Source organism: Salvia miltiorrhiza, chromosome 8 (assembly GCF_028751815.1).
Source record: "Salvia miltiorrhiza cultivar Shanhuang (shh) chromosome 8, IMPLAD_Smil_shh, whole genome shotgun sequence".
In the NCBI taxonomy this organism is placed as follows: domain Eukaryota; kingdom Viridiplantae; phylum Streptophyta; class Magnoliopsida; order Lamiales; family Lamiaceae; genus Salvia; species Salvia miltiorrhiza.
The window spans coordinates 24,971,967-24,998,159 of NC_080394.1; the positions used below are offsets into that span (position 1 = coordinate 24,971,967).

General features: G+C 35.2%; 2 protein-coding genes and 1 long non-coding RNA gene across 3 annotated transcripts; 1 reads left to right on the top strand and 2 right to left on the bottom strand.

The window, feature by feature from the left end:
• The first annotated feature begins 611 nt into the window (after positions 1-611).
• LOC130997202 (chalcone isomerase-like protein 2) lies at positions 612-7,219 on the top strand. Its single transcript, XM_057922454.1, has 5 exons — positions 612-749; positions 950-1,042; positions 4,072-4,227; positions 4,297-4,526; positions 6,746-7,219. Coding segments are annotated over exons 1-5 (642 nt in total). The 5' UTR covers positions 612-748; the 3' UTR covers positions 6,908-7,219.
• A 4,593-nt stretch (positions 7,220-11,812) lies between these two features.
• Positions 11,813-12,889, bottom strand: LOC130997204 (RING-H2 finger protein ATL74-like). The gene has a single exon (XM_057922455.1). It carries the CDS (start codon positions 12,351-12,353, stop codon positions 11,868-11,870), a length of 486 nt encoding a protein of 161 aa, XP_057778438.1. The 5' UTR covers positions 12,354-12,889; the 3' UTR covers positions 11,813-11,867.
• Positions 12,890-19,459: 6,570 nt separating this feature from the next.
• Positions 19,460-22,259, bottom strand: LOC130997205 (uncharacterized). The gene is made up of 3 exons (XR_009093009.1): positions 21,637-22,259; positions 20,198-20,258; positions 19,460-19,686 (listed from the first exon to the last, which is right to left on the bottom strand). It is a non-coding gene; the product is annotated as an uncharacterized LOC130997205 (long non-coding RNA).
• Between the last annotated feature and the right edge of the window lie 3,934 nt (positions 22,260-26,193).

The window sequence follows — 26,193 nt, forward strand, 5'->3', positions numbered from 1 at the left end:
CACTATCTTAATTTTAATTGTGCACTTAGTAAACTTCACTTCTATGTAATAGCCTACTAATTATACATGGGAGGAAAATGTGACTATTATTACTATCATGATCTAGTGTTGATTTAGTTATAATTTAGTCCTCTCTTGACATTTCTGTTGTCATCTATCAACCATTCCAATATAAAAGCTGCATAAATTAATGATTCATTGATATATATTTTGGACCAATTATAAGTAAGGGAAGGAGTCTTGTTAGGTAGATCTTGTGATGCTCATGCAGCCATGTGATCATACGTACTTTCGTTTCTTCAACTCTCCTTTCTGATCTAATTAAAAATTATTCCGTATTTCCCTACCTAATCTTTTCATTTCTTATTTACAAATAAATTTAAAACCCACACCACTCAGACAACACAGAGAAATTTAGTTGCAACAGAATTAATTACAATGAACTGCAATAAACATATGTACTAGATAGAGTTTCTCTAGTTTTATGAACAAATAATATAAATATAAGCTACTATATAAATTAATTAACTCTATTTTCATGTAATTTAAATTTAAATTACTCAACCACCTTTCTCTGCTTGAGAGGCAGGTCGGCAGGTAACTTAAATTCTTGTCTCCCCACACATTTATAAACATTACGCTTTTGCATTTGGTTTTTCAATTTCTCTCTCCTCCTCTTCTTCTTCTTCTTCTTCTTCCACAAATCTTCTCTCAAACAACTCCTTGCAGTCGCAGAGATCACAGCTAGAGTAAGAAATCTCTCTCTCGTTAATATTATATGATTGCACACATGCCTTTTAAATTCAAAAAAATAATATTTACACTGAAAATGAAGTATTAAATAATGATAGAAACTGATATGAATCATATGATAAAGGGGTAATATCTACATTTGATAGTTTGTGGTGAAGTAATAATATATATATATATATTATGGGTTATTATGCAGTGGGTAGTAATGAGGTGGAGGCTGTGATGGTGGATGAAGTTCCATTTCCTCCACAAATAACCATCACCAAGCCATTGTCCTTGCTGGCTCATGGTAAGCAATATTGCAAGTATTAAAAATACTAGAAATACATTTTTTTTATCCATTTCAATTTTACTTTTTATTTTATTTTTTAATCATCTATGATTTCTCATCGTTATAAAACTTATAGTGGATCCTTGGATTTGATTAATGAACCCTAGTTAATTATTTCAAAATTATACTACATTATAATAGATTAGAATTGGAGAAAAAATAATTAAAAACAATACAAAATTGAAATTAGGACACGGAGAGACACCAAATTAAAAGTGAGATAGAGGATCCCATGTAATGGATCTTGCCGTTTTAATGTTTAGTTTTTCGTACTAATCCCAATTTTAAAGTGCATGAATAATCAATCGTGTAATTTCATTAATTTTCCAAACCTATAATTTTGGAATTTCTAATTATTTGTCATACCAGAAGCTCGTTACTTTCTTACAAAATTAGAACATATAAATAGTTTTTGACGTGATATATATATTAGAAGAGAGAATATATGTTGGTATATGTTTGACAGTTTACTACTCTCTCCCTTCGTTCCACGAGAGTATGCATCACTTTTGATGACACCAGTTTTAATAAAATGTTAGATGATTGAATTAGAAGCTGCAAAAATGATTCACTTTAATAAAAGTAAGTAATAAATAGTTAGTGGTGGGGTGGTGTTCAAAAATAACAAATACACATTTTTGTAGGATGTTTCAAACTAGAAATAATGGCACACTCTTGTGGGACGGAGGGAGTAGAAAAATATGTTAACTAGTTAATAGGAGTAGTTCATTTTGCCAAAATTGACCTTATGGGTGCTTTGGTGCTAATACGAAAATGGTTAGTTCGTTGTATTTAGGAGTAAAAAATAAATGAAAAAAATAAAAGGGGCAATTCAAATTTAATCTTTAATTGTGAAAGTGTGGGTTGATGGCATTAATACAATGGTCATTCATAGAATATATATACTTCTATTTATAGATAGTCTCTGTTATCCTTTAGTAGTTGGTATATGTTGTACATCAATGGGTTATTTATAAAGCGTAGAAGTAAAAAATACTGGAGAAAGAATGAAGCATAATATATATAGTTGAAAAGAGTTTGTAACGGATTGCCCTCCAAAGCAGAAATAAATATCATGATTTTTGAAACAAATACATATTTTTATGCTTAAAATGTTTGGGAAGATTGAAAATGTCTCTTACTATTAGAATTCAACCCGGCCTGATATTGGGCCAGCTTTGGTTTTTTCCTTAAAACATATCAGCCCATGTAAGGGTATAAGAATAAAGATCCGATTGACTTTTCTAGCTAGTCGGCTCCGACTTAAAAATTTCTTTCAATCAGATGCTTTTGGGTAGTTTTTTCTTTACACACACAAACAAACAGAGTGAGTCGTGACTAGGGATATAAACAAATCGAATCAAATTAAATGTTATTCATATTCGTAAAGATGATTGTATATTTGAATTGGTTTTTGGAATATCTTTAGAATCTTATTTACTATTCGTATTCGATTTGTACACTAATTCGCGAATATTCGAATCGAATCGAGTATTCGTTTCATTTCTTTACAAGTATAATTTTTACAATATAAATCGAATATTCGATTCGAAAATTCCTAATATTCGATCCGTCCTCCTATTATTTGATTCAAATCGAATATATTTTAATTCATGATTTTGATAGAGAAAAATTCTAAAATAATATTTTAAATAAAACACTTTCACTTGAATTATATTTAGAATCAAAGTCTTTTTAAAGCTTTGATTTTCACTATTGTTGTTCATTTTTATCTAAATAAATATTATTTTTTGTTTATTTTACTTTATTATTATTATTATTATTATTATTAATATTATTATTATTATTATTATTATTATTATTATTATTATTATTATTATTATTATTATTATTATAGAATCGAATATCATAATTTTCGAATTGTATATGATAACTAATCAAATCAAAAAAAGTATTTGTATTTGTATTCGAATCATAAAATTTTGTATTCGAATATTAAAAGTTCGAATTGAATACTGAATCGAACCCGAATTAAGATATACTCCCTCCGTATCACAAAAATATGAACATTTCTATTTTGGTACACTACCCCACCACAATCCCTTTACTTTTCATCTCTATTTTTATCAAGTGAGATCCTTTTTCCACTCACAATACACTTTTACTTAACATTTCTTAAAATCTGTGCCACTTATAAATGTTCATGTTTTTGTAAGATAGAGAGAGTAATATGTATATATGACTATAATCGCAACTAAGCACCCACAAAATAATATATCACTTGACCAGTGACAGTGCTGTGAATTTGTGCTCAAGAAACAGTTAGAAGCATTGCTTCTTAAACCAATTTATGAAGCTAAGACCAGGAGATAAAATGAAGACACAAACAAATCTAAAGACACAATATTTATGTGGTTCGATCTTAAATGATCTACATCTACTGCAGAGCTCTCTTCTTCACTAATCAACATCAACGACTACGAGAAGAATCGATTACAATCTACAGCTCAAGAAATGAAAAATGTCAGACTTTAAGCCTATTGGGCACTGCACTTTTACTTTCCTCTCTCTTTTGCTGTATTTTTCCCTCTCAATCACAGAGATAAAAACTAAAACTGAAGTGTAATTAACTAAGAAATACAATAAATATACTACAAGTAGAAATCTTAGCCGTTGAAGTCCATCTGAAACCGCACAATCACATTAAAACTATGACAATAGCTCTTTTTATCGAAATTACACATGAAACACGATGACTGATTGCCACAAAATCATATCCTAATGTATTCTATACGAAAGAAAATTTTGAACAATATATAGCCCATCGTTATAGGACCATCGGTGAAGTCGAAAGTTTGCATCGGTGGTCCGATGACGATGTGCTATAAAGATATTTTTGTCATAAATATTATTATTTCTACAATTTTATTCATATAAATATAATTTTCTTTTATTATCTGATTTTGGCTAAAATAAAGTATTGCCTCTTAACCATGTCATGCTTTCTCTTATTATATAAATAATAGGAATTACGGACATAGAGATACATTTCCTCCAGATTAAGTTCACAGCAATTGGAGTTTACTTGGACCCTCAGATTGGGACCCATCTCCAAAAATGGAAAGGCAAATCTCCCGCCGACTTAGCACAAGACGACGATCTCTTCGACGCCCTAATTTCTGGTAAGAAACATCTCTCAAAATCTGTTTTTCTAACTTAAATTTCTCAAACACATATTATAATAATTACAGCTCCGGTGGAGAAGCTGATACGCGTGGTGGTGATTAAGGAGATAAAAGGGTCGCAATACGGAGTGCAGTTGGAGAATTCTGTTAGGGAGCGTTTGGCTGAAGAGGATAAGTACGAGGAGGAAGAAGAAGCTGCTTTGGAACAAGTCGTCCATTTCTTCCAATCCAAATATTTCAACCCACATTCTACCATTACATTTTACTTTCCAACTACTGCTGCTCCTACCGTCCAGGTAATCATTTCATGCCAAAATAGCTTACATTTCGTTGCTAAATTAAAATGAATTCTGTACTAAGTTAGAATTGCATGAGGACCAAATTTTCACTTTTTTTAATTTATTAATCTTACAACGAATTCATCATATTTTACAATTCCTAGTTATATTTTAAAATGAATTAGTATTTGCACTAGTAAAATGTATGAGAAACGCTTTTATATTTTTTATGTAGAAAATATAAATATTAACTCAATTATCATATAGTAAAAAATTATAAATACGATAAAATATAATTTTATTATAAATATCTAAATAAAATTTCATAATTTCTCAATTTAAATGCATATATGAATATTAAGTATTACGCTCTCCGTCCACATAAAAATAGTTCTAGAAGGGGATGATACGAGTTTTAATAAAAATAGTTCAATGTATTGTGAGTAGAGAAAGGGTCTCACTTAAAAAGAAATGTTAAAAATTAAAATTAATTGTATTATTATGAGTGGAGAAAGGGACCACCATGTAATATATATTAAAGTTTCCCAAAAAATAAAAAGAGATTAATTTTTGTGAACATTCTAATATAGCACAAATGAACTGTATTTTTTTGTGGATGGAGAGACTATTACTTTGTGTCTTCCAATTAATGGAATAATGATATTTAATACTTAAAATGTGCAACTAAATTATTTAAAGATGTATAAATATTACACAATATATACAATTCAAGTTATTATCGTTTTTAATCCAAAATTGACTCAAGATAAATATCAACAATATATTTCGACTACATAAATAAATAATTACTTGGATTATTGTAAGATTCTAAAATATGTATATATAAGGAGAATATATTTTATTTCGACTACATAAATAAATAATTACTTGGATTGTTATAATTACTCAAGATAAATATCGTTTTTCCGTGCATTGCACGAACTGTAAATCTAGTATGTATATACATAGAGGTGCATTTCAGTGAGATTGCTATTTTTCATGAGATCATGCGTACAATGAATAAGACAATATATAGCGTTGAATAAGACAATATATACTGATGAATAACAATATTAAAGAAAATGGTAAAATTTTCGCTCCCTCCAGGATTCAAACCTTGGTAAAAAGTTTCGCCCTCTAGGTAAATATCAGTCATAGGATACATGAAATCAACACCCACAAATCAATCTAAAATCTCACCACATATAGGGGATCTCATATAGTAATATATATTTATACATATTTAATGATTATTTTTATTAATTATATATATATATATAGGGTAGGGATCCATAGAGAATTATATTTTTCGAGAGAATAAAAAATAACGAATAAGTTTATAAATTTTACGAACATATCAGCATAAATAATGAATAGATGTATTCAGTAAATATGGTAAAAATAGTGAAAATCTCACCCCTATCAGGATTCGAACCATGGCCAAAAATCTTATTCATACGATATATTGATTTATTCATCGAAATTACAGACTTATTCGAACGCATTCTCTATTCTCAAAATATTTAGCATTCTCCATGGATCTTCTCCCTATATATAGGTATATATATATATATATATATATATATATATATATAATTTAGTTTTACTAAAATTTAATTTAATTTAATCAATTTTTGGACACGAAGATTTAGAAGAGTGTAGTTAGTGTATAAAGTGAGTTGGTAGAAGATAATGAAAGATTTTTTTTAAGTAAGTTTGGCCTATTGTTAATAACATTTTATATGGTTAAATGTTTATTGAAAATGGTACGAGGCATCACTAGTGGGAAGTCTCAATATAGTAATTGGAACATACTAATGAGATGGAGGAAATAACTCTTAAGCAAATTTACATCAAAATTGTTTGTAATAACAAAATTGTCACTTAAATTGATTTGAAATATTTCAAATTGAAATTTTATTTTTAATACTCCCTCTGTCCCTATAAAATATTTTATTTGTCATTTTGGTACATATATAAAACTATTAAAAAGTATCTTTTTATTTATAGAAACTACCCCACAATACCTATTCTATTTATCATGGGCTCATTTCTCAACTCACAATACACTTAATTAATTATTATAATACTACGTTTGATGTGAGATTCTTTCTCCACTCATAGTAAACTCAACCATTTTTGTTAAAATCAATGCCACTTTTTGTATGGTTATTTTTTAAGGATGAAAGGAGTATATTATAAATTTAAATCTAACCCTACTGTATGGTTATATATAGATTGTATTTTCAACGGAGGGGAAGGAAGAATCAAAGATGGAGGTGAACAATGCGAACGTGGCTGAGATGATACAGAAATGGTACTTGGGCGGGAGCCGTGGATTGTCTCCGACCACCATCTCTTCCTTGGCTACCGCTCTCTCCGCCGAGTTATCCAAATAAATTATCTTACGTTAAGAAACGTTCAACCTTTTAGTTAGATTATAGGTTTATTGATACTATTGTTGCATCCTCTCAATTGAGTTAGGTTATAGGTTTATTGATACTATTGTTGCAGCCTCTCAATTGATTCTTAATGTGAGCTTATTATTATGAGAATTAAACTCCGAAATATTTCTTTTTCTTTTGAGAATCATCCCGAATTCTTAAAGATGACCAAAAAGAGGTATTTAGGTGATGTAGTTTCATGTTTGTGGAATGTAAGGGATACTATGTTAATAGGAAAAATAAATAAATCACTCATGGATTTTTGAATGATGTTGTTGATGAAGTGAGTTCATTTTTGGTCGCTAAATCTCTGATTCTATTTTACTGGATACGAATGGATGCATTAAACAGAAGGGAGAGGTGGGATACGCCGCAGTAAAGCTTCACATGAGTAAAGTGTATGATCGGGTGGAGTGGAGTTTTTTACGAGCGATGATGCTTGCTACGAGATTCCTCAAGCGTATTATTTATCTCATCATGCATTATGTGTCTTGGGTGGAATTTTTCTTTGTGATTAATTGCAAATTTTATGATTCCGAGGGCTTCGTCAAGTCTGCCTGCTTTCACCTCTCATTTTTGTATTCGTTGTTACGAGGCTCGGGGTCTATTTTGTTGGCACGTTCTTGTCCGATGATTATTAGTAATTTGTTCTTCGTCGACAATAGCCTAATCTTTTTCAAAATAGAGCAAAGGATGGTAAACGAGTTTAGAGACTTGTTGTGCAAATAAGAAAGAGTTTCAGGCCAAGACGATAAATCTTTCATTTACTTTCAGTCTGGGCTCCAATCAACATGAGATTGATGGTGTTGTGGAACTTTGTGCATTAAGGAAACACAAGGGCATTCAACGTATTTGGGATTACCGACTATCATTGTGAGAAAAAAGATAATGCAATTCGACTAGCAAGAAACTTGGTAGCTGGAAACATTGTTGTTTTTCTTGGGGTGGAAAACAGTGCTTCAATCTATTCCCATTATATTATGGCTAATTGACATCTGTACGGATATTGAGAAAATTTGCTCCAAATTCTAGTGGGGCGACTGGGAGGAGGGACCGAAATCCCACGGTGAACTTGGTTTTCAAAGTTTGGTGAATTTCAATCAAGTCTTGCTTGCTAAACACATTTGGAGAATTGATTCCTCATTCCTCAGTGTCGTTAATGAATGCTGAGGTCCTGCCTAATTGGCGTTCCTTATGTTGAGGTTGTGAACTTCTTAGGCAAGGCATTCATGGTACAAGCCCTCACTGGTAATTGGATATCGGGTATGGTGAACAACGCCATGTAAAGTGTTGACACACAAGAATGAAAAGATTATGTCCTCTTCTTGCCTCATGTGATTGCGGGTGTCTTTTTTATCAAGTTATGTGATGCTATTAGAGCTATGATGAGAGAGGCAGATATTCAGTTAAAACAAGCTACTTATGTTGCATGAACACACAACCACGCAAGATGAAGTTTATTTGGTCTCTTAAAGACAAAGCATTTCGTGTAGCGTATGGTTAATGACTTGATTGTCACGGATGGAAATTTAGTTCGGCATCATGTCACCTCTATTGAAATTTGCTCTTGGTCTGTCCATTGTATGTTCCTGGTTTGTGATTTATGGAAAGAGTCGATTTTTGGAGTTTCGTGAAGGTGAATTGGCATTTCAGCATGATGTCAAGTTTGGAGTTGAAGGCCTCAAAAGGTGGTTTGATGTTAATGTGAGGTTTATGTGCACGACGTCTCAGTGGCGTCCAACTTCCATGGATGCGAGAAGATGTGGAGTAACTTTAAGGAGCGGCTGCTCCCGTTGGAAGGAGATGACCATTGGATTCTGCCTCGCCGTGGGCTGCAGCGTGTTGACGTGGTTGTCGCCTCGCTTCGTCTGCTTTTGGCAATCAGCTTTTGTCTAGAAAGGGATGTTGGGCTGCTGATCATGTTTACTATATATCTCTTTCTTGGCTATACGTGTGTTCCATGATATATATCGAGGTTTAGAATCGCTGAGTGATGATCTCTAGACAGGTTTTGAGCATGCTCGCAAGTATGTTGTTTTTGAATTCCGGCATGTTCGTCGTGTTGCAAATAAGGGGGCTCACGAGCTTGCCAAGTTTTTTTTTTCTTTTTCTTCTGACGATGTAATAATTGGGACGTCGGTGTTCCCTCACTGGCTTCTTGATATTGTTCGTTCCGATTAATATATTATTTCATCTATCCCACTATAAGTGGCTCAAAACTTTTCGGCACGAGAATTAAAGAGATAGTGTAAATTGATTAAAAGTTGTAGGGCCTACACCTTTTTAAGGGTTAAATTTTTCCATTTGTGGAAATATGTCACTTATAGTGGGACGTCCCAAAATAGAATACGGGCCATTTATAATGGGACGGAGGGAATAGTTCTTTTTCCTCTAAAAAAAGTTTATGTTAAATAGAATAACTCATTTAGTCCAAGTAGTAGCGCCTAGAGGTGGTTGATTTATACAATGATAATTTAGGGTGTATTTTGTTTTTTGTTTTTTTTGGTATATGCATAAAAATAAGGGTTATTTGTAGTTTAAGACTCAGACAATGATGTACTCCCTCCGTCCCATTGGGCTTGTCCCATTTGGGTTGGGCACGGTTATTAAGGAGAGTAATAGTAATGTTAAGTGTGTAGATAAAACTAGGAGAGAGAAAGAGAGAGAATGTGATAAAGTAGGAGAGAGAAAGTGATAAAGTGATAAAGTAGGAGGGTTATTTATAGAAATGGGACAAGATGGTGGGACAAATAAAAATGAAAACGGGACAAGATCAATTGGACGGAGGGAGTAATTTGTAAAAATGGTTAGAATTTTTAAAACCTATATAAAATATGGGCAAAACCTTAATGAAACTTGTGAAAACAGCTCTAACTTTAATAAATGCAAAAAATAGCCTAAACTTTGATAAAATAATTAAAATAATTTAGACTTACACTTTCGCAATCAATCTATAATGTGAAAGACTCGAAAGTTCACATGGAAGACCGAAGTTGTTAGTAAATTCCACTTGATGTGTTCGAACCTTAATTTCACATAGTCAATTTTGGAAGGTTTGTAGATAAGAGAATTCTCAAATTTTGTTGGGAATGCTACAAGTACATTTTAAAATTTCTATGTAATTTTTCCATGAGCTTCGAGCCTGTCACGTCATAGTTCGATCCTAAAAGTGTAAGCCTAGACTATTTTTACAACTTTGAATAGGGCCGTTGAAGAGAGCTTTTTTCATAATTTGATTTATTGTCCGTTGAAATCTTTTCGTTGTATCAAGGAATGCTTGTGATAGCTAGATCTGCATATCCATACGTTCATGTTGATATTCGACAGACATCCTTATACTTTTTTCTGAAAAGCGGGATTCATGTTTAATGCGAATTCTGTAGCATTAGATATTCGGAATGACTTGATACACTTTAAAGATTAACTTTGCTTTAAGCTTGTTGACTTTAGGACCGACGTGACATAAGTGAGTCTGAACACGTGCCACCTTCGTATCCTTCAATCGGTCAACTTGAATATATTTAGAAGTGCTCCCTCCGTCCGCCAAGAGTATGTGACTTTGATTGGGCACAGGATTTAATAAAATAATTGGTGTTTTTTATGTAGTGAAGAAAAGAACAAGGGGTTGAGATTGAATAAGAGGTGGATTTTTTTGTAAATAATGGGTATTTTTAAGGATAAATTATAAGAAAAAGATGTGGGACTATGTCTTAAAAAGAAAGTGACGTACTCTTGGCAGGTGGAATATATATATATATATATATATATATATATATATATATATATATATATATATATATATATATATATTGACATGACACTACGAGTAACGGGCATATAAGTGGTCCAATAATGTTGTTTTCATCCTCAACCAATGTCAATCAAGATCTTATTCCAGGTTCATTTTAACGTAAAAATTCTTGATAAAAAACCTAGCTTGTTTGCAACCCAAAATTTAAATAAAACTAAAGAAAGAGAGAGAGAGGGAGAAAGTAAGAGAGAGAGTGGGATTCCATTCTAGGAGCACTCTAAACTGTCGATTCTATATGTTCCACATCCAAACATGATATGTTTACTTATTCTTCGCACATCCCATGTGCTTTTCAATTCCATATATATCATCAATCACACCCACCTCCATCTTAATTACTTTTTACCTCACAACTTCCCAAGTACATAATCACATGATATTTGGTATTCAGATAAATAAATACATAAATAAAAGCTGCAACACACTCTAGCCCGCCATCAAAGATATTGGTATCATATTTCAAAATGGGTTAATTGTGTCGGAAACATATTATTTATATTAATTTTGCAATTTCCGCATAACTTTCCCATACATGCACAAAAGAACTGAAAGAAACCTCTCTTTTTCATTGCACAAAAAATCTTAATTTGTGTACATTCGATCTTATCTGAAAAGAAATTAAAAGGACGGTTCATTTAAAAAATTAAAAAATGAGAAGTCCCGATGTTTTAACTGCAAAGACTCAATAGTGTTATAAAAATTCTAAATAAGGGTGATTGGTTGAGCTTGTAAGATCTTTAAAACATGTCATACGCTATTTAGAAGTTTTATAAACTTATTTAAAGTGTTTGATAAAAATTAAAAATTAAAAATGTTTTTCTAACGAGGATTTTCTCTCGGTAACCAAAAATTCTCTATTTAACCTTTAAACTTAATAATTCAAACAATTTAATAACTTATAAATTTTTGAAAACTTACATCTTTTAAATTCTTGAAACATTTTATTAAGCGTTGGAGTTCATAATCTCTCCAAAATAAGATTAGCCAAACACCGAACATCTCCAAGAACTTTTTCCCAATATTTACATGACACACATAAGCCATTTAAAAACAACAAAGCAAATCCAAAATAAAACTAATCCTAAGAAAATATAAACAATGCAATTAGGCCACCTCTTGAGCAGCAGAATCAGCTCCTCGGCCGCCGTCGGGGGCGAGCGAGTGGCGGCACGTGGGGCACGAGGTGTGGGAGGCCAACCACACATCAACACATTTCACATGAAAGGAGTGATGGCATTTGGGCAGCACCCTCATCTTGTCTCCATCCACAAACTCACCAAGGCATATCGGGCAGTCCGTGGACCCCACCCCCTGGTACACCTCCACCGGGATATGCCGGAGCGCCGCCTTCCTCAGCCCCTTCCTCCCGAACTGCGGCGGCGCCTCGCCCCGATTAATATTCATCCTGGCCGCGCACCTCAGCATGCATCTCACTATGGAGTTTACCCCGAGAGCGCATATCAAAGCGCACAACAAGGCCGCCAGTATGATCACCATGTTCCTGTCGAAGCTCGCCGCTCTGCTGTAGCCGCCGCCGCCGCTGTCTCGAGCTTCGACGAGCAGGCGGCGCGGCCAGTGATAGAATCTCATTGCCGCCTTCAAACTGAGGAACTTCTGCTCAAAATTCTGATGAAGCGCTACAAATATAATTTTAGAATGCTAAAAGTGAATGGTGCGAACTTGTTTCCTCCACATGCATTCAGATGAGAATCGGACCACAAAGGAAATACAAAGTAGGGGATTCATCATTGTGATATATCACCAATATTTTTTTCTTTGGCTCCAATCTTGAAAATAAAATTGGTTGAGATCACTTTTTAGAAACCTTCACGGCCACTTTCGAAAAAGATGAAATTTAGCAACAGATGTTTAGTATTTTGTGGTATTGAAGATCGGATTCAGATTGGGAGAGATAAGATGGGAGAATAAAGGGAAATTATTAGGAAGCTAGTTTTATGAGGGGTGGTAAACTTGTACCTGAAATTAGGAATTTCTACCAAACTGCTTATATAGGTGCAAATTCTGAAACCACAAAATCCTTACTCCTACCAAACATGGTAAAAAGGCATGCAAAAACCAAAAAGAGTTAATAAAATTTTATGTGAAAGATGCAATGCTAGATAGTTATGGAGGCAGACACTAACTAGAGAGAGAGAGGAATTAATTTTAGGTGGTTGAGAAATTGGATAATGGTAGCTGATCCCCCTTTAATCAAAATTAGGTTATTAAAATGGAGTGCTTATTCTCAGCACCAAATCCTTGTCCACTCTCGCTGCTGTCAATTCAAATCAAGATTAAGATCTCACTATTCCAAAACTAGCTATCATCAAGTGTGCTCAGAATCCTTTATTTTTCGCTATTGAGTTCGAATTTCGTTTTTCTTTTACATTAATATAAACAAGATTTTTAATAACTTGGTCTGATATCTCTATGTGTAGATAATATATAATTGAAGCACACTCTAGTACATTCGAATGTACCATTTATTCACTATAAATGAATTAATCTATTGTGATTAATAAATTTTAATTTGAGATTATAAACTTTAATTATGAATTTAATAAATTCCACTTATGGATTTATGATCTTTAATTAGAACTAGTATTTGCATCCCGTGCGGTGCACAAGAAATATTTATATATATATATTTTTAAGAGTGGATTTTTAAAATGGCCACTTTCATATTGTAAAGATAAAAAATGTCCACTAAGATAAAAAACTTAAAAAATGTTCACTGTTACCAAAATACCCTTCACATTAAAAATTAAAAAAATATCCACTTTACATCACCCCTTTAAAAAATCCCGCAATTCACAACCCGTGTGAATTCACAACCAAAATTTTTTGGTTGTGAATTTACAGTAGTTGTGAATTGAGAATTCACAACCAGTCGAATTCACAACCAGAATTTTTTGTTTGTGAATTCACAACTAGTCGAATTCACAGCCAAAATTTAATTCACAATCAGTCGAATTCACAACCAAAATTTAATTCACAACTAGAATTTTTTGGTTGTGAATTCACACCAAACGAATTCACAACCAAAATTTAATTCACAACCATATTTATGTTGGTTGTGAATTCACAATCAGTCGAATTCACAACCTGAATTTAATTCACAACTAGAATTTATTTTGGTTGTGAATTCAAGTAGTTGTGAATTTGAGTTTTTAAAGTTTGAATTCACAATTAAAACTGTAATTTATTTTGATTGCGAATTCGAGTTTTAGTTGTGAATTAATAGATCTGGTTGTGAATTCAAGAATATTAAGTTGTGAATTCATAGATGTGGTCGTGAATTCAAAAACATTAAGCTGCTGCGAATTCATAAATTTGGTTGTGAATTTAAGAACATTAAAAAAATAATTATACAGCTCAATCAAATTGCTGTACAACACCAAAATACAACAACTCAATCTACCATCAAAATACATCAATTCCTCTAAATCAACAATCAAAATACAACAAAATATTATTCGAATCAATTCAATCTACAATTAAAATACAACATTAAGTTATGAATTCATAGTTATAGTTGTGAATTTAAGAACATTAAATTGCGAATTCATAGATCTAGTTTTGAATTTAAAATTTTAAAGCTATTTTTTAAAATTAATGATCAAGAGATAGGAAATCCCAATTAGCTATGCAATTTCCCAACATTCTTTCCCTCTAGATTCATGATCAACAGAGAGGAATATCAATTAGCTAGCTGTTGGCGAAGAAGTCTCAGATGCTAAGAGATAGATTCACGACAAAGAGTTCCCATCCGCAGCTAAAAATTCACCATATTTCGAAATCACCTTCTCCCTCCGCAATATTTGTTCCTCCATAGAATTAACAAAAACGAGTCTAATCTACTCTGCAGATCTCACCAAAAATCTATTCGACGACGAACTATTGAGGGCAGAGCTCGGTGGCGGCGGTAATCTCAATTGGCTGCGGCTGCGATTTCCTCTGCTGCAACTACCGCGCCACCGACCTGGAGAACTGGATGTCCGCCCTCAACCCGGACAAGCTCCGCATCAACCAGATCGTGTGGACGGGCACGCACGACTCCACCACCAACAAAATCGGCATCCCCTTCATCAGCCGCCCCTTCGCCCAGTGCCAAAACCTTTCCATCTACGACCAGCTCGCCGCCGGCGCGCGCTGAAGATTCAGAAGAATCAGAAATTAAATTCGTATAATCTCACCTCTTCATTTCCTCCCCAATCCATCAACCATAAAAAAACCCTAATTCTCTGATTCCAATGGCGCGCCGGCCACCCTCTGACTCCGGCGGTGACACGACACCAGCCGCACTGCCGCCTCCGCCTGACTGTGGCCGGGCAGCAACGGCACCGCCGCGTGCCTTGCCTTCCCTGCTCTATCTACCCTCCGCAAACACCGACACCAGGACTCCCCCCGGCGATGGCATCAGCCGATAAGGCCAATCGCCGCCTTTCACCCCTCCTTCTCCTTATAGCTCTCTCTCAGATCTACTCTCATCTCAGATAAAAAATCCCAGCACTGACCTTCACCTTGGCGACAGCGAGGAACCGCCGCCTCCCTCAGCTATCTCTCTCTCTCTCTAAACTCCCCACGCAGCGCCTCGTCTGGATCCTGCTCTCTTTCCTCCTCAAGCGCCAGGGGATTTTTCTCTTCGCGCCTCTTCTCTACATCTCTGGTATGCTCTTCTACATGGGAGGCTAAAGTCGCGGCGGGGGGTGATGCAAGAGATGGCGGAGGCGACGAGGCCGAGGTCGGGGCAGCGGCGCTTCACCGGCGATCTGAGAGGAAGAGATAGAGAGAGAGTGAAACCGTGAAACCGTGAAAGAGGAAGAGGCCATGAAAGGGCTATTTTAGGTTGAGGGGCATTTCCGTCCTTTCAACCACAAAGTGGATAGTTTTTATTATTTTTATCTTAGTGGACATTTTTTATCTTTACAATATGAAAGTGGATAGTTTTATATATTTACTCTATTTTTAATAGGGTTAATTATATTAAAACTCATAAACTTTGCACCAATTTTTGACTTTTGCATAAGCTTTAAATTTGTCTAAAAATCCATAAATTGAACAAGTTCAATATAATTTGGTACAACTTTTGTCTCCTACATGGCATTTAATTAAACGACGTCGTTTTATTTACCTAATTGAAACTACGTTGTTTTATTCCCAAATAACAGGAAACGACGTCGTTTTATTTATCTAATTGAAACTACGTTGTTTTATTCCCAAATAACAGGAAACGACGTCGTTTTATTTATCTAATTGAAACTACATTCTTTTATTTTCAAATAACAGGAAACGACGTCATTTATATTCTATTAGGATTAAAATCAATTACCCTAACCCTAGCTGAGCAATTCTATTTGGCCATAAATGAGAAGTGGTCAGCGGCTTCACTACATTCGTCTGAATTAGTAACAGAGGAAGATGAAGGTGGCAAACTATCATCCAGTTGAGGAAATTAAAAGGCAGCGTCGGGACGCTGCGACTTTGCTGCTGGACATCCGGTCGGGTGTGAGATAAGAGAAGTATGGGGAGAGTTATTGGTGTCGACTGCGGTGGTCAGGTCAATTGCTGCGGCTACTACCACTGATTGCAGAGGAGGAAGACAACAGTAGATTCAAAATGGGAAAAAAGCTAGGGCTCGATTGGTGTGGGTTCTGAGTTGTTTGTGTCGGTGGTGGTATTTAGAGACGGTGCGGCAGTGACGACCGAGGCAATTTCCATGGCTACTATCACCAATTGAAGAGGAAGGGGACAACGGTAGATTCGAACGGGGGCAAAGCTAGGGCTCGATTGGTGTAGATTTTGAGTTGTTGATGTCAATCGTGGTTTCTGGAGACGGTGTGGCGGCGGCGGCCAAGGCAATTATTACAGCCACTACCTCCAATCGAAGAGGAGAGAGACGATGATAGATTCAAAAGGGAGGAAAAGCTAGGGCTTGATTGGTGTGGGTTCTGAGTTGTTGGTGTCGATGGTGCAATGGTGGCAGTCGGGGCTATTGTTGCGGCTACTGTTGCCGATTAAAGAGTTGTTGGCGTCGATGGTGGTATGGGTTCTAAACGACGGCGTATTACATCAACTAAACAACGTTGTTTTATTAATCATTCGACAATTCCATATCATATTTTTGGCAACTTAAAAAATATCATGTCAGCTTCTCATTTCTGAATTTAAGATAATTGTGGCAAATAATATTGAACGACCTATTAAATTCATGGAAATTCATAAAAAATTTAAAGTTCATGAGTTTAAATGTAATTAACCTTTTTTATACATATAATAGAAACTAACTCAATTATTATATAAAAATTATAAATACAATAAAAAACTATAATTTTATTATAATTATATAAATAAAAGCATATAATCACTTAACAAAAATATTTATATATATATATATATATAGGGTTGGGGTCATGTGGATCCCTATGCTTATAATAGATCCGTAGATCCAAATCTAGACCACACATTTATGACATGTGGCGGTGGCGCATCAAGATGGTGACACGTGGCAAGGCATTTCAAGGTAAAATCTGGAGAGGGGTAAAATTGGAATGTAATTTTCAGATTTAATAATTAAAAAAAAAATTAGATTTTCTCAAAATAGAGTATATTTTAGATGCATAAAGTTTAATACGAAAATGCATGAAGGTTCATATCAAAATGCATAAAGTTTCATATATAAATGCATAAGATTTCACCCCACCCCCTCACACCCCTGAACCCCACCCCACCCCTGCCCCACCCCTGCCCCACCCCCGCCCCACCCCCACCCCACCCACCCCCACCCCCCCAAATTTTTTTTTTTTTTTTCAAAAACAGATTTTCTGATTGCTGACCCACCCCCACCCCCACCCCCAAAAAATTTTTTTTTCAAAAATTGATTTTCTGATTGCTGACCCAGCCCCAGCCCCACCCCCCCCCCCCCAATTTTTTTTTTAATTTTTTCAAAAACTGATTTTCGACCACTGACCGACCCCCACCCCCACCCCACCAACCCACCACCCACCCCCCTCTCCCCAAAAAATTTAATTTTCATTTTTTTTAATTTTTGGGGATGCATAATCATACACTGAGATATAGAGACAGGAAAAGGCAAAACATTAACTACAAAGAATTATTGCAAAACACCCGAAAAAAACTAAACACAAAAACCGAGATACACTAAAAAACACACAAAAACCGAAAAACGAAACCCGAAAGACGAAAACACGAAAACTCGAAACAGCAGGAAACCCAAACACGAAAACCAAAACCCGAAAAGAAAGACGAAACACAAAACACACACACGAAAACCGAAAAAAAAAACCCGAAACACGAAAACACAAAAGAGAAACAGCAGGAACCCCGAAAGACGAAAACGCAAACCCGAAAAGAAAGACTAAACACGAAAACCGACACACGAAAACACGACAGACAAACCCTAAAAACGAAACCCGAAACCCTAAACACAAACCCAAAAAAAAACCCTAAACACAAACACAAAACAAACACACAAACCCTAAACCCTAAACCCTAAACCCAAAACACTAAATCATAAACACTAAAAACCTAAACACTAAATCCTAAACACTAAACCCTATACCCTAAACCCTAAAAACTAAACCCTAAACACTAAAACACTACACACTAAACCCTAAACACTAAAAACCTAAACACTAAAAACCTAAACACTAAACCCTAACCCTATACCCTAAAATAAAATATTATAAAACATGTGTATATAAAAAAGAAGAATGCATAATCAAGAACAATAAAATACATATATTATTACATGAAAATGCATAAAACATTAACTACAAATAAGTCTTTTTTTTGGGGGGGGGATGGGTGGGGGTGGGTCACCAATCAGAAAATCAGTTTTGAAAAACAAAAATTGGGGAGGGGGGGGTGGGTGGGGGGTGGGGGGGTGGGGGTGGGGGTGGGTCAGCAATCAGAAAATGAATTTTTGAATTTTTTTTGGGGTGGGGGGGTGGGTAGGGGGTGGGGGGTGGGTGGGGTGGGGTGGGTGTGGGGCAGGGGTGGGGTGGCGAAACTACCAGATTTATTAAAATGAAATGCATTGTTTGTATACTTTAATGCATTTTTATGTGAAAACTTTATGCATTTTTGTTTGATTTTATATGCATGTGAAACATGTCTATTTTTGGGGGGTGGTAATGGGGGGAGAAAGTGGGGGTGGGTGGGGTGGGGGTGGGGCAGGGGTAAGGTGGCGAAACTACTAGATTTATTAAAATGAAATGCATTTTTTGTATAATTTAATGCATTTTTATGTGAAAACTTTATGCATTTTTGTTTGATTTTATATGCATATGAAACGTGCCAATTTTTGGGGGGTGGTAATGGGGAAGGTTGGGGGGTGGTGTGGGGTGGATTGGGGGGTGGTATGGGGTGGGGTGGTGAAACTATCAAAACTGTAAAAATCAAATGTATTTTTCTATTCAAAGTTATGCATTTCATGTGAAAACTTTATGCATATTTGTGTGAGACTATATGCATCTAAAATATATCTATTTTGAGAAAATCTAAAAAAATATATATTTTTTTAATTATTAATTTTGAAAATTACATTCCAATTTTATGTCACGACCGGACTTAATTAAGGATAACCAAGCCGGGAAACCGTGACCAAGGGAGGGAGATTAGAAGCGGGGATAGAAAGGGGGTAAAAATAATTAATGAAGGATCGAACTTAATCATTGACAGTGAAGGAGCATTTAAAAATAACTTATGTTTAGCTACAAAGATTAAAATACTAGTAAGTTCGGATGAATCCGAACTTAAATCAAGAGGCTTATTACTTAAGAATACGCAGCGGAAATAATAATCTGACTACATGTATGAAGACATGTATCCAAGAGTTTATTCAATCAACTTATGACAAAAGCTCCACTCGTCACTTCATCTTCATCAGCCACTGCTCAACCTGCACATTTAGAAATATATGCAGGGCTGAGTACAAAAGCACTCAGTGGGCACGTATGCCTAAGTATAAAATACATACTTCAAAACTGTAAATTGTCATGCCATCATAAACAGTACAACAAGGGAGTTTTAGCTAAATAGGCCCAAGCTTACTAAATTCATTTGTGATTCTTAAAGTTCGACTGATCAGTCTAAGTTCTCTTGTAATCTATCATATCTGGAACTGTGTGCCGGAGAGGTGGCCACCTCTCACGGTCACCGGACCGGCCAACCCGCTAGATGGCTCACGGTCCCTCGTGTACACTAGCCCTGGCAGGACAACTATCAACTGCTCAAGACCCGAATTCGATTACATCATTGGCAAGGCCAAAGCAGATAGATATCATACTGAAATTGAAATATTTTATGGCAAGACAATACTTGAAATAACTTTAATTCAAAGATTTTGTCATGAAATAACTTGTACAACTGTAACATGAAACTCATTTGATATATATGAAAGTAATGCCCACCTGATCCTCGGTATGGAAGAGAGGTGATCTTAAGCTGTAGTACCGTCCTGTGAACCAATTCCTACAAGACGAGTTCTTAACACTTAGCACATACCATAGATAACGAGAATCGTTGTCTACTTAGGGTCTCTGGGTCAACCTATTCCCGAACTTACAACGCATAATCGAACTAGGGATTATGCATTAGCTTATCTTGATGCCTTATCTAGGTTAACTCACTCATTTTCATAAAAACTTTGCACAAAACATGTCCCAAACTCGTTACGCACATATACTAAATCTTTTATGAAACATCCTTTAAAAATCAACTTTGATACATAGAAAATAATTCAACAACTTGAGCTCTTAAGGGGTTGTTTTGTAACAGACACCAAATCCGCCTCGGATCTCCAAATGAGGCTCCAAAAGGCATTCTGGAAACTAGACATTTCAAGGATCATTCTCCAATTTGAATCGAATGAGACAAAGTTCAAACGAGCAAGGTATGCCCACTCAAAGATGGGTACTTAACAAGCAAAAATCTGGAAACTTCAGATTTCCAGATTAGAACCAAGTCAATGGGCCTTCTTTTAAAATTCATATCTCCCATTACAAAACTCCACTGGGAACTCCAAGGGTCAATCCGGAAACTAGGGAGAGAGTGTAACACTCTCCAGTTGGATTTACCCCAAGAAGATTCATGGTTTAGACGATATGACTGTCTAAAGTTCAGTGCACAAAAAGAGTTCAAGTTTGGCAGATTCAGAACATAAATCGGAAAAACCACTTTAGGCTTCACCAAAAATTCTAAAACTGAACAAGTAAGTTCCCAACATGTCAGTGAATATTCAGTAGAAATATAGGCTTGAGAATCAAAGATTTAAATCGGCCTTTGTGAGCTCAAAGTCGTAGGTTTGTAAAACCTACTGGATGGTACAAGGAATAAGAACTAGATTTCAAGAATTTATACCGGTTGTTTCCCTTGCTCAAAAATGGTGAGGCCAAAGCCAAAAGAAAGATATGGGAGTCTAGAGTGACATATTCAAGTTTCAAAGGCGTTCACCGATTGGAACTTGACTTATGGCCTCCCAAAGAGTATTTACCAAAAATGTATTCCAGATGGGCAGTGATGTTTTAAAAATTCATAAATAAATTATAAGAGCTCCAAACCTTCTGAAATTTTACCAAAGTGTAGAAAACATATTAAAGATGATACACAATTAATTTGGGAAGTTTTGGGGACCGTTTGGATGACTGGAATCGCCTTGCAAAACACTGCCGGAGCAGTGTGCTTATGGCAGATTCGCTGCCTTACCTCATGCACGGTTTTTCACCCAATAAACTTTACCAAAATAAACATCCAAAACCATAAAACATATCCTCGCACAATATAGCACACATATGTGTAAAAATCCATGGTCTTAAAGTATTTTCAGTTGAGACAACAAAAGAAAACTCACCCTCGAAGCACAATCTTCACTCCAACTTTACGCCCTAGTTTTTCCACGCTCTCCCTTGCTTTGATACTTCTCTTGGGGCTTCAAGGGCTTCTATGGAGTGTGATAATGGTGGGAGAAAAGTTGTGAGAGTGGGGGAAGGAAGGAGGGACGAAAATGGAGAGGGGTGGATGTGGAGTGAGGACTAGGCTTTGTAGAGAGAGTTAAAGAGTATGGAGGAAGTTGCATCAGCCAACTCTTGGCTCTAGGGAGAGGGGAGCACGAAAATGAGGCCTAGGGGAGGGTAGGGTGGCTGCCACCAAGACTTTTGCACTTCCCATGTACTTTGGTAGTTCCCCATGCCTGTAAAGATCACCCTTGTCCCCCTTTGAATTTGAAAGGGTGGCTGATGTGTAAGTGGGCTTTGGGGGCTGAAATGGGCTGCATTTGGGCTCTAAAATAGGGCCTTAAAATCGGCCCAAGGCTCTCTAAAAATCGGCCCACCTTTGGCCCTCTATACGGGCCCGTAATCGTTCAAACCCGAACTAAAACAAACGCGTATTCGAAATAAATATGCACTTTGATTTTCATACTTTGAAATGAAAATAAAAATATATATTTATTGAAATCAACAACACACGAAAAAAATAAAAAAAATCATCTTCTTATTTACCGACTTTCTTAAGAGAAAACCTAGGCATCAAGACTCATTAAATCATCGCTAGGATAATTATTCTTTTTAACCGGGAATTAGGGATCTATCATATCCTTGTAATATCAATAGGATCATATGAAACCTAGGATCGAAAATCCGGGGTATTACACCCGAGATTTAATTAACGATAAAGTCGGAAGTAATTCACGACTTAAGCAACAATGTAAAATAAACTCCATCTTGATAAATAACACAACTTAGCTAAGTTGGTTATAACTTTGAATAATAATTATTCATCGACTCAAAGATTTTCGTCGCGGTCTTTAAACACGCGAAGATAAATAAATGCATACTGCTAGTGTAGTGACTCTGTCTCCAAAATACAAAATTCAGAAACATAGTTGAAAACATAAAGTTCTTCATGTACTGGCAGATAGGTAAATAAACATGCAAAACTGAAATTAAATACTGATAAAAGAGCGGGTCGCTACATTTTACCCCTCCAGATTTTGCCTTGGAATGCTTGGAAGCTCCTTGCCACGTGTCACCATCTTGATGCGCCACATGTCATAAATGAGTGGTCTAGATTTGGATCTACGGATCTATTATAAGCATTGGGATCTATATGATCCCATTCCTATATATATATATATATATATATATATATATAATTTACGTCATTATCTTTTTCAATTTAGAATCGAATCAAGATTGTTGGGAAAATTATAAAGTTTTGATGTTTTTTCAAAACGCCCCTTGTTGATGATTTACTATTGTTTGTACCTTGTACATTGTAGCTCACTTATTAGGAAATGTGCTTCTTTTGTTTACAGGTTCACAACTTAAAGAATCATCAAATATGATTTGTTGAAAATGCATCAAGACACACTTCAGATTATTCAAGACTAGTCCTACTTACATTTGCTATTGAGTTTAAAATCTATACATGTTGAATCTAGTTATCTAAATGTAGTTGATGCTGAATGGGAATCCTAGCTGATCAGAAGCCACGTCATCCTTAGTCAACGACACTAAAGGTGATGTCAACCTACAAAGGTTTAATTCAAACATAACAATATTTATTGGGAATCTTGTAGAATCTGGAGATCTGTTAGAATAACAAGAACATAATATGTTAGTATCAAACCGTCATGGAGGCCACTATACTTGACGGTTCATTGAGGACATAGATGACAACTAAAAACCGTCATCTATGAGCGAATTTCTTGTAGTGAATACGAGGAAAATCATCATGTTAGTATCAAACGAGTTTGTTTTTCATGCTCTTTTGAGTCTGTGTTTAGGTCTAGATTGAGTTTCTTCTTGTGTTTTTCTGTATTTTTTTGTCTGGGAGGATATGTTGTAGGGCACAGAGCGTGCACATACGTTTGTGGGCAGAACAGACCTCATTATGTAAGAGAGGCAAGAACACGAAATCATAGTGGGCATAGAATTTTGCACTTTGCCCAGAAAAAGTACCGTGCGGGATCGGGTCATGTTCAGACACAGAGCCAAAGAAAAAATGGATTTGATCGGGGCAAAAAATAGAATGCAAAAGTGACAGGCCAAAGAGAAAAGCAAACTTTGGGCGATTATTGGGCAAAGCGGCGCAGTCCATCGCACTGACGAGAATGAAGGAGAGATCCACTTACCTTTCCAGGAATATTACTTGCCAAAGCAAAGAGATTCATCAGATACTAGGGTTTGACGTCGTAGGAAAGAATCTCTGTCAACCCTAGCAGCCAAGACGCAAACCCTGATTCATGTGCCAAGCCCTAGTCCACTGTCACTCTATAAATAAGGGAACATATCCACCAAAGAAGGAGTTCGATACCGTTGTTCCCTGCTCTACATTGAGACATTCATTCGCTTTTAAATTTTGTAAAAGGAGTATAATATGGGTATGGCTAAATTTAATTGTCCATTTTGGCGACTTCTTTCTCTTTGAAGAAGAATTGGTTATCTATAAAAAGTTGTCACACACCTAACACAGAAATAATATATAGTATATGAATTAGTTCAGTGTATTTTTAATTATCAAGTTTAGAATTCATAACTCTAAAGTCAATTCATTATATGTGTCGCTTAATAATATAGTATTTCTGCATTGTTGGATACGAGACAGAAGATCACACATGTGAAAAAGTGCTTAAGGAATATGGTCCTCAGCGAGCGACTGAATTGGTGGGGAGGTGCGCAACTCATTGAATGAGTTGTTTGAGTATTACAAGAAACAACTTACTCTAGTTGAGGAATCACTTGCCAATACACCTACCTCGGTTCAAGTTGAACCTCGAGTTAATGGTACTCAAAGCCATATTGATGTTATTTATGATGATAGTGAAGATGAAGATATTGGCGATGTGTCAGAGATTACTGTGTACTTTGCTGAAAAGAAATACAAACACAGAGCTATCGAGGGTGATCAGTTTGATATCCTACAGCGGTGGTCCAAAAATGGCTTGCACTTCCTTAATCTATCCGAGATGGCGAGGGACATCATGGCTATCCCTATATCGAGCGTTGCTTCTGAGGCTGCATTTAGTACGGGGGTCGTGTTTTATCTCAATTTAGAAGCTCGGTGACTGCTAATATGGTGAAGGCTTTGATATGTGCTGAGGATTGGCTCAGATCTAGTTCATCGGATTGATTCTTCCAAGATGAAGAAGATGTTTCTAAAACTGAGTTAGAGAAGGAGTTTGAAACGAGTGAGTACTTTAATGCTATTATAAATTATAAAGTTAAAATCATTACAAATATATGCTAATTATTCTTCTTGTTTTAATTTTGAAAAATTAATAGTTTTGGTTCAACTTGGGATTGGTGGTGGTGCAGGACCTGGAGTTCGTGGAGGACCTAGTAGAGGTGTTCCTAATCAGACAAGCCAAAGTGTCTTACCATGAAACTATTTGTTTGTTGTTGGTGTTGGCCTTTAGACTTGTGTTACTTCATGTTTTATGTTATGTTTGTTGGTGGAGTGTAGACTAATTTCCTTAGACTTTTCATTGGATACTTTTCTTTAAATTGAAAGTAATTGACTTATTATTGTTGTTTTTGGTTGTATCGTATGTGTTAGCTTGTTTATTTTAATTATTGTTATAGGTTGAGAATCCATTTATTAAAGTTGTATATATATATATATATATATATAGAGAGAGAGAGAGCGAGAATGGTTCAACAGAGAAGTACAAGTATTTAGAGAAGAGAGAAGTGATCTGGAGCATTGATTCCTTTAAATCCAATGGCCGAATTTTAATCAGCAAAAATCCCCTTAATTATTTTCGAAAAGGTCATTATAGTAATTACATTTCATAACTAACCGTATATTAAGATATGTAATCTTAAATTATCTTCTTTTTTTGGTAAGATTTGATTATACCATATCTATTCAGTAAAATTTCTCTGACTGTGAAATTCCTCCTACCGTAAAACTCAGTATCAAAATTCATTATCAATCTCAGAAGCTTCGTTTCGGAAAGTTAAAAAAAAAAACGACGTCTGTTCTTCAGAACATTGAAGTCGGCTTCCATGGATGATACATGTAAATTTTTTTTTCTTTTCATTATAGTTTTACGCGGTGATTCCAAACAAGTATATATTTGTTGTTTTTTTCGAACTCGTGCATTATTTGTTCACAATGATTTAGTGAGATATTTTTTGTAATGATTTGCGTATTGTTCTGTTCGATTCTACACTTATCCATCTACACCAGTTTCTTGTATAATACTATTATGTTCGATTCTTAATAGTTTATGTTCGTTTATTTAAATGAATAATTCATTTGTGTAATGTGTTTTGCGCTGTCATTTGTCCACATTTTTTGTTTTTTATAACTACTATATATTAGCTTCGAATTTTTAATGTTTGCACTTCATAGTACAGTATATTCTTCCAGTTTACCTATAATTTATTTAATGAGCATTAAC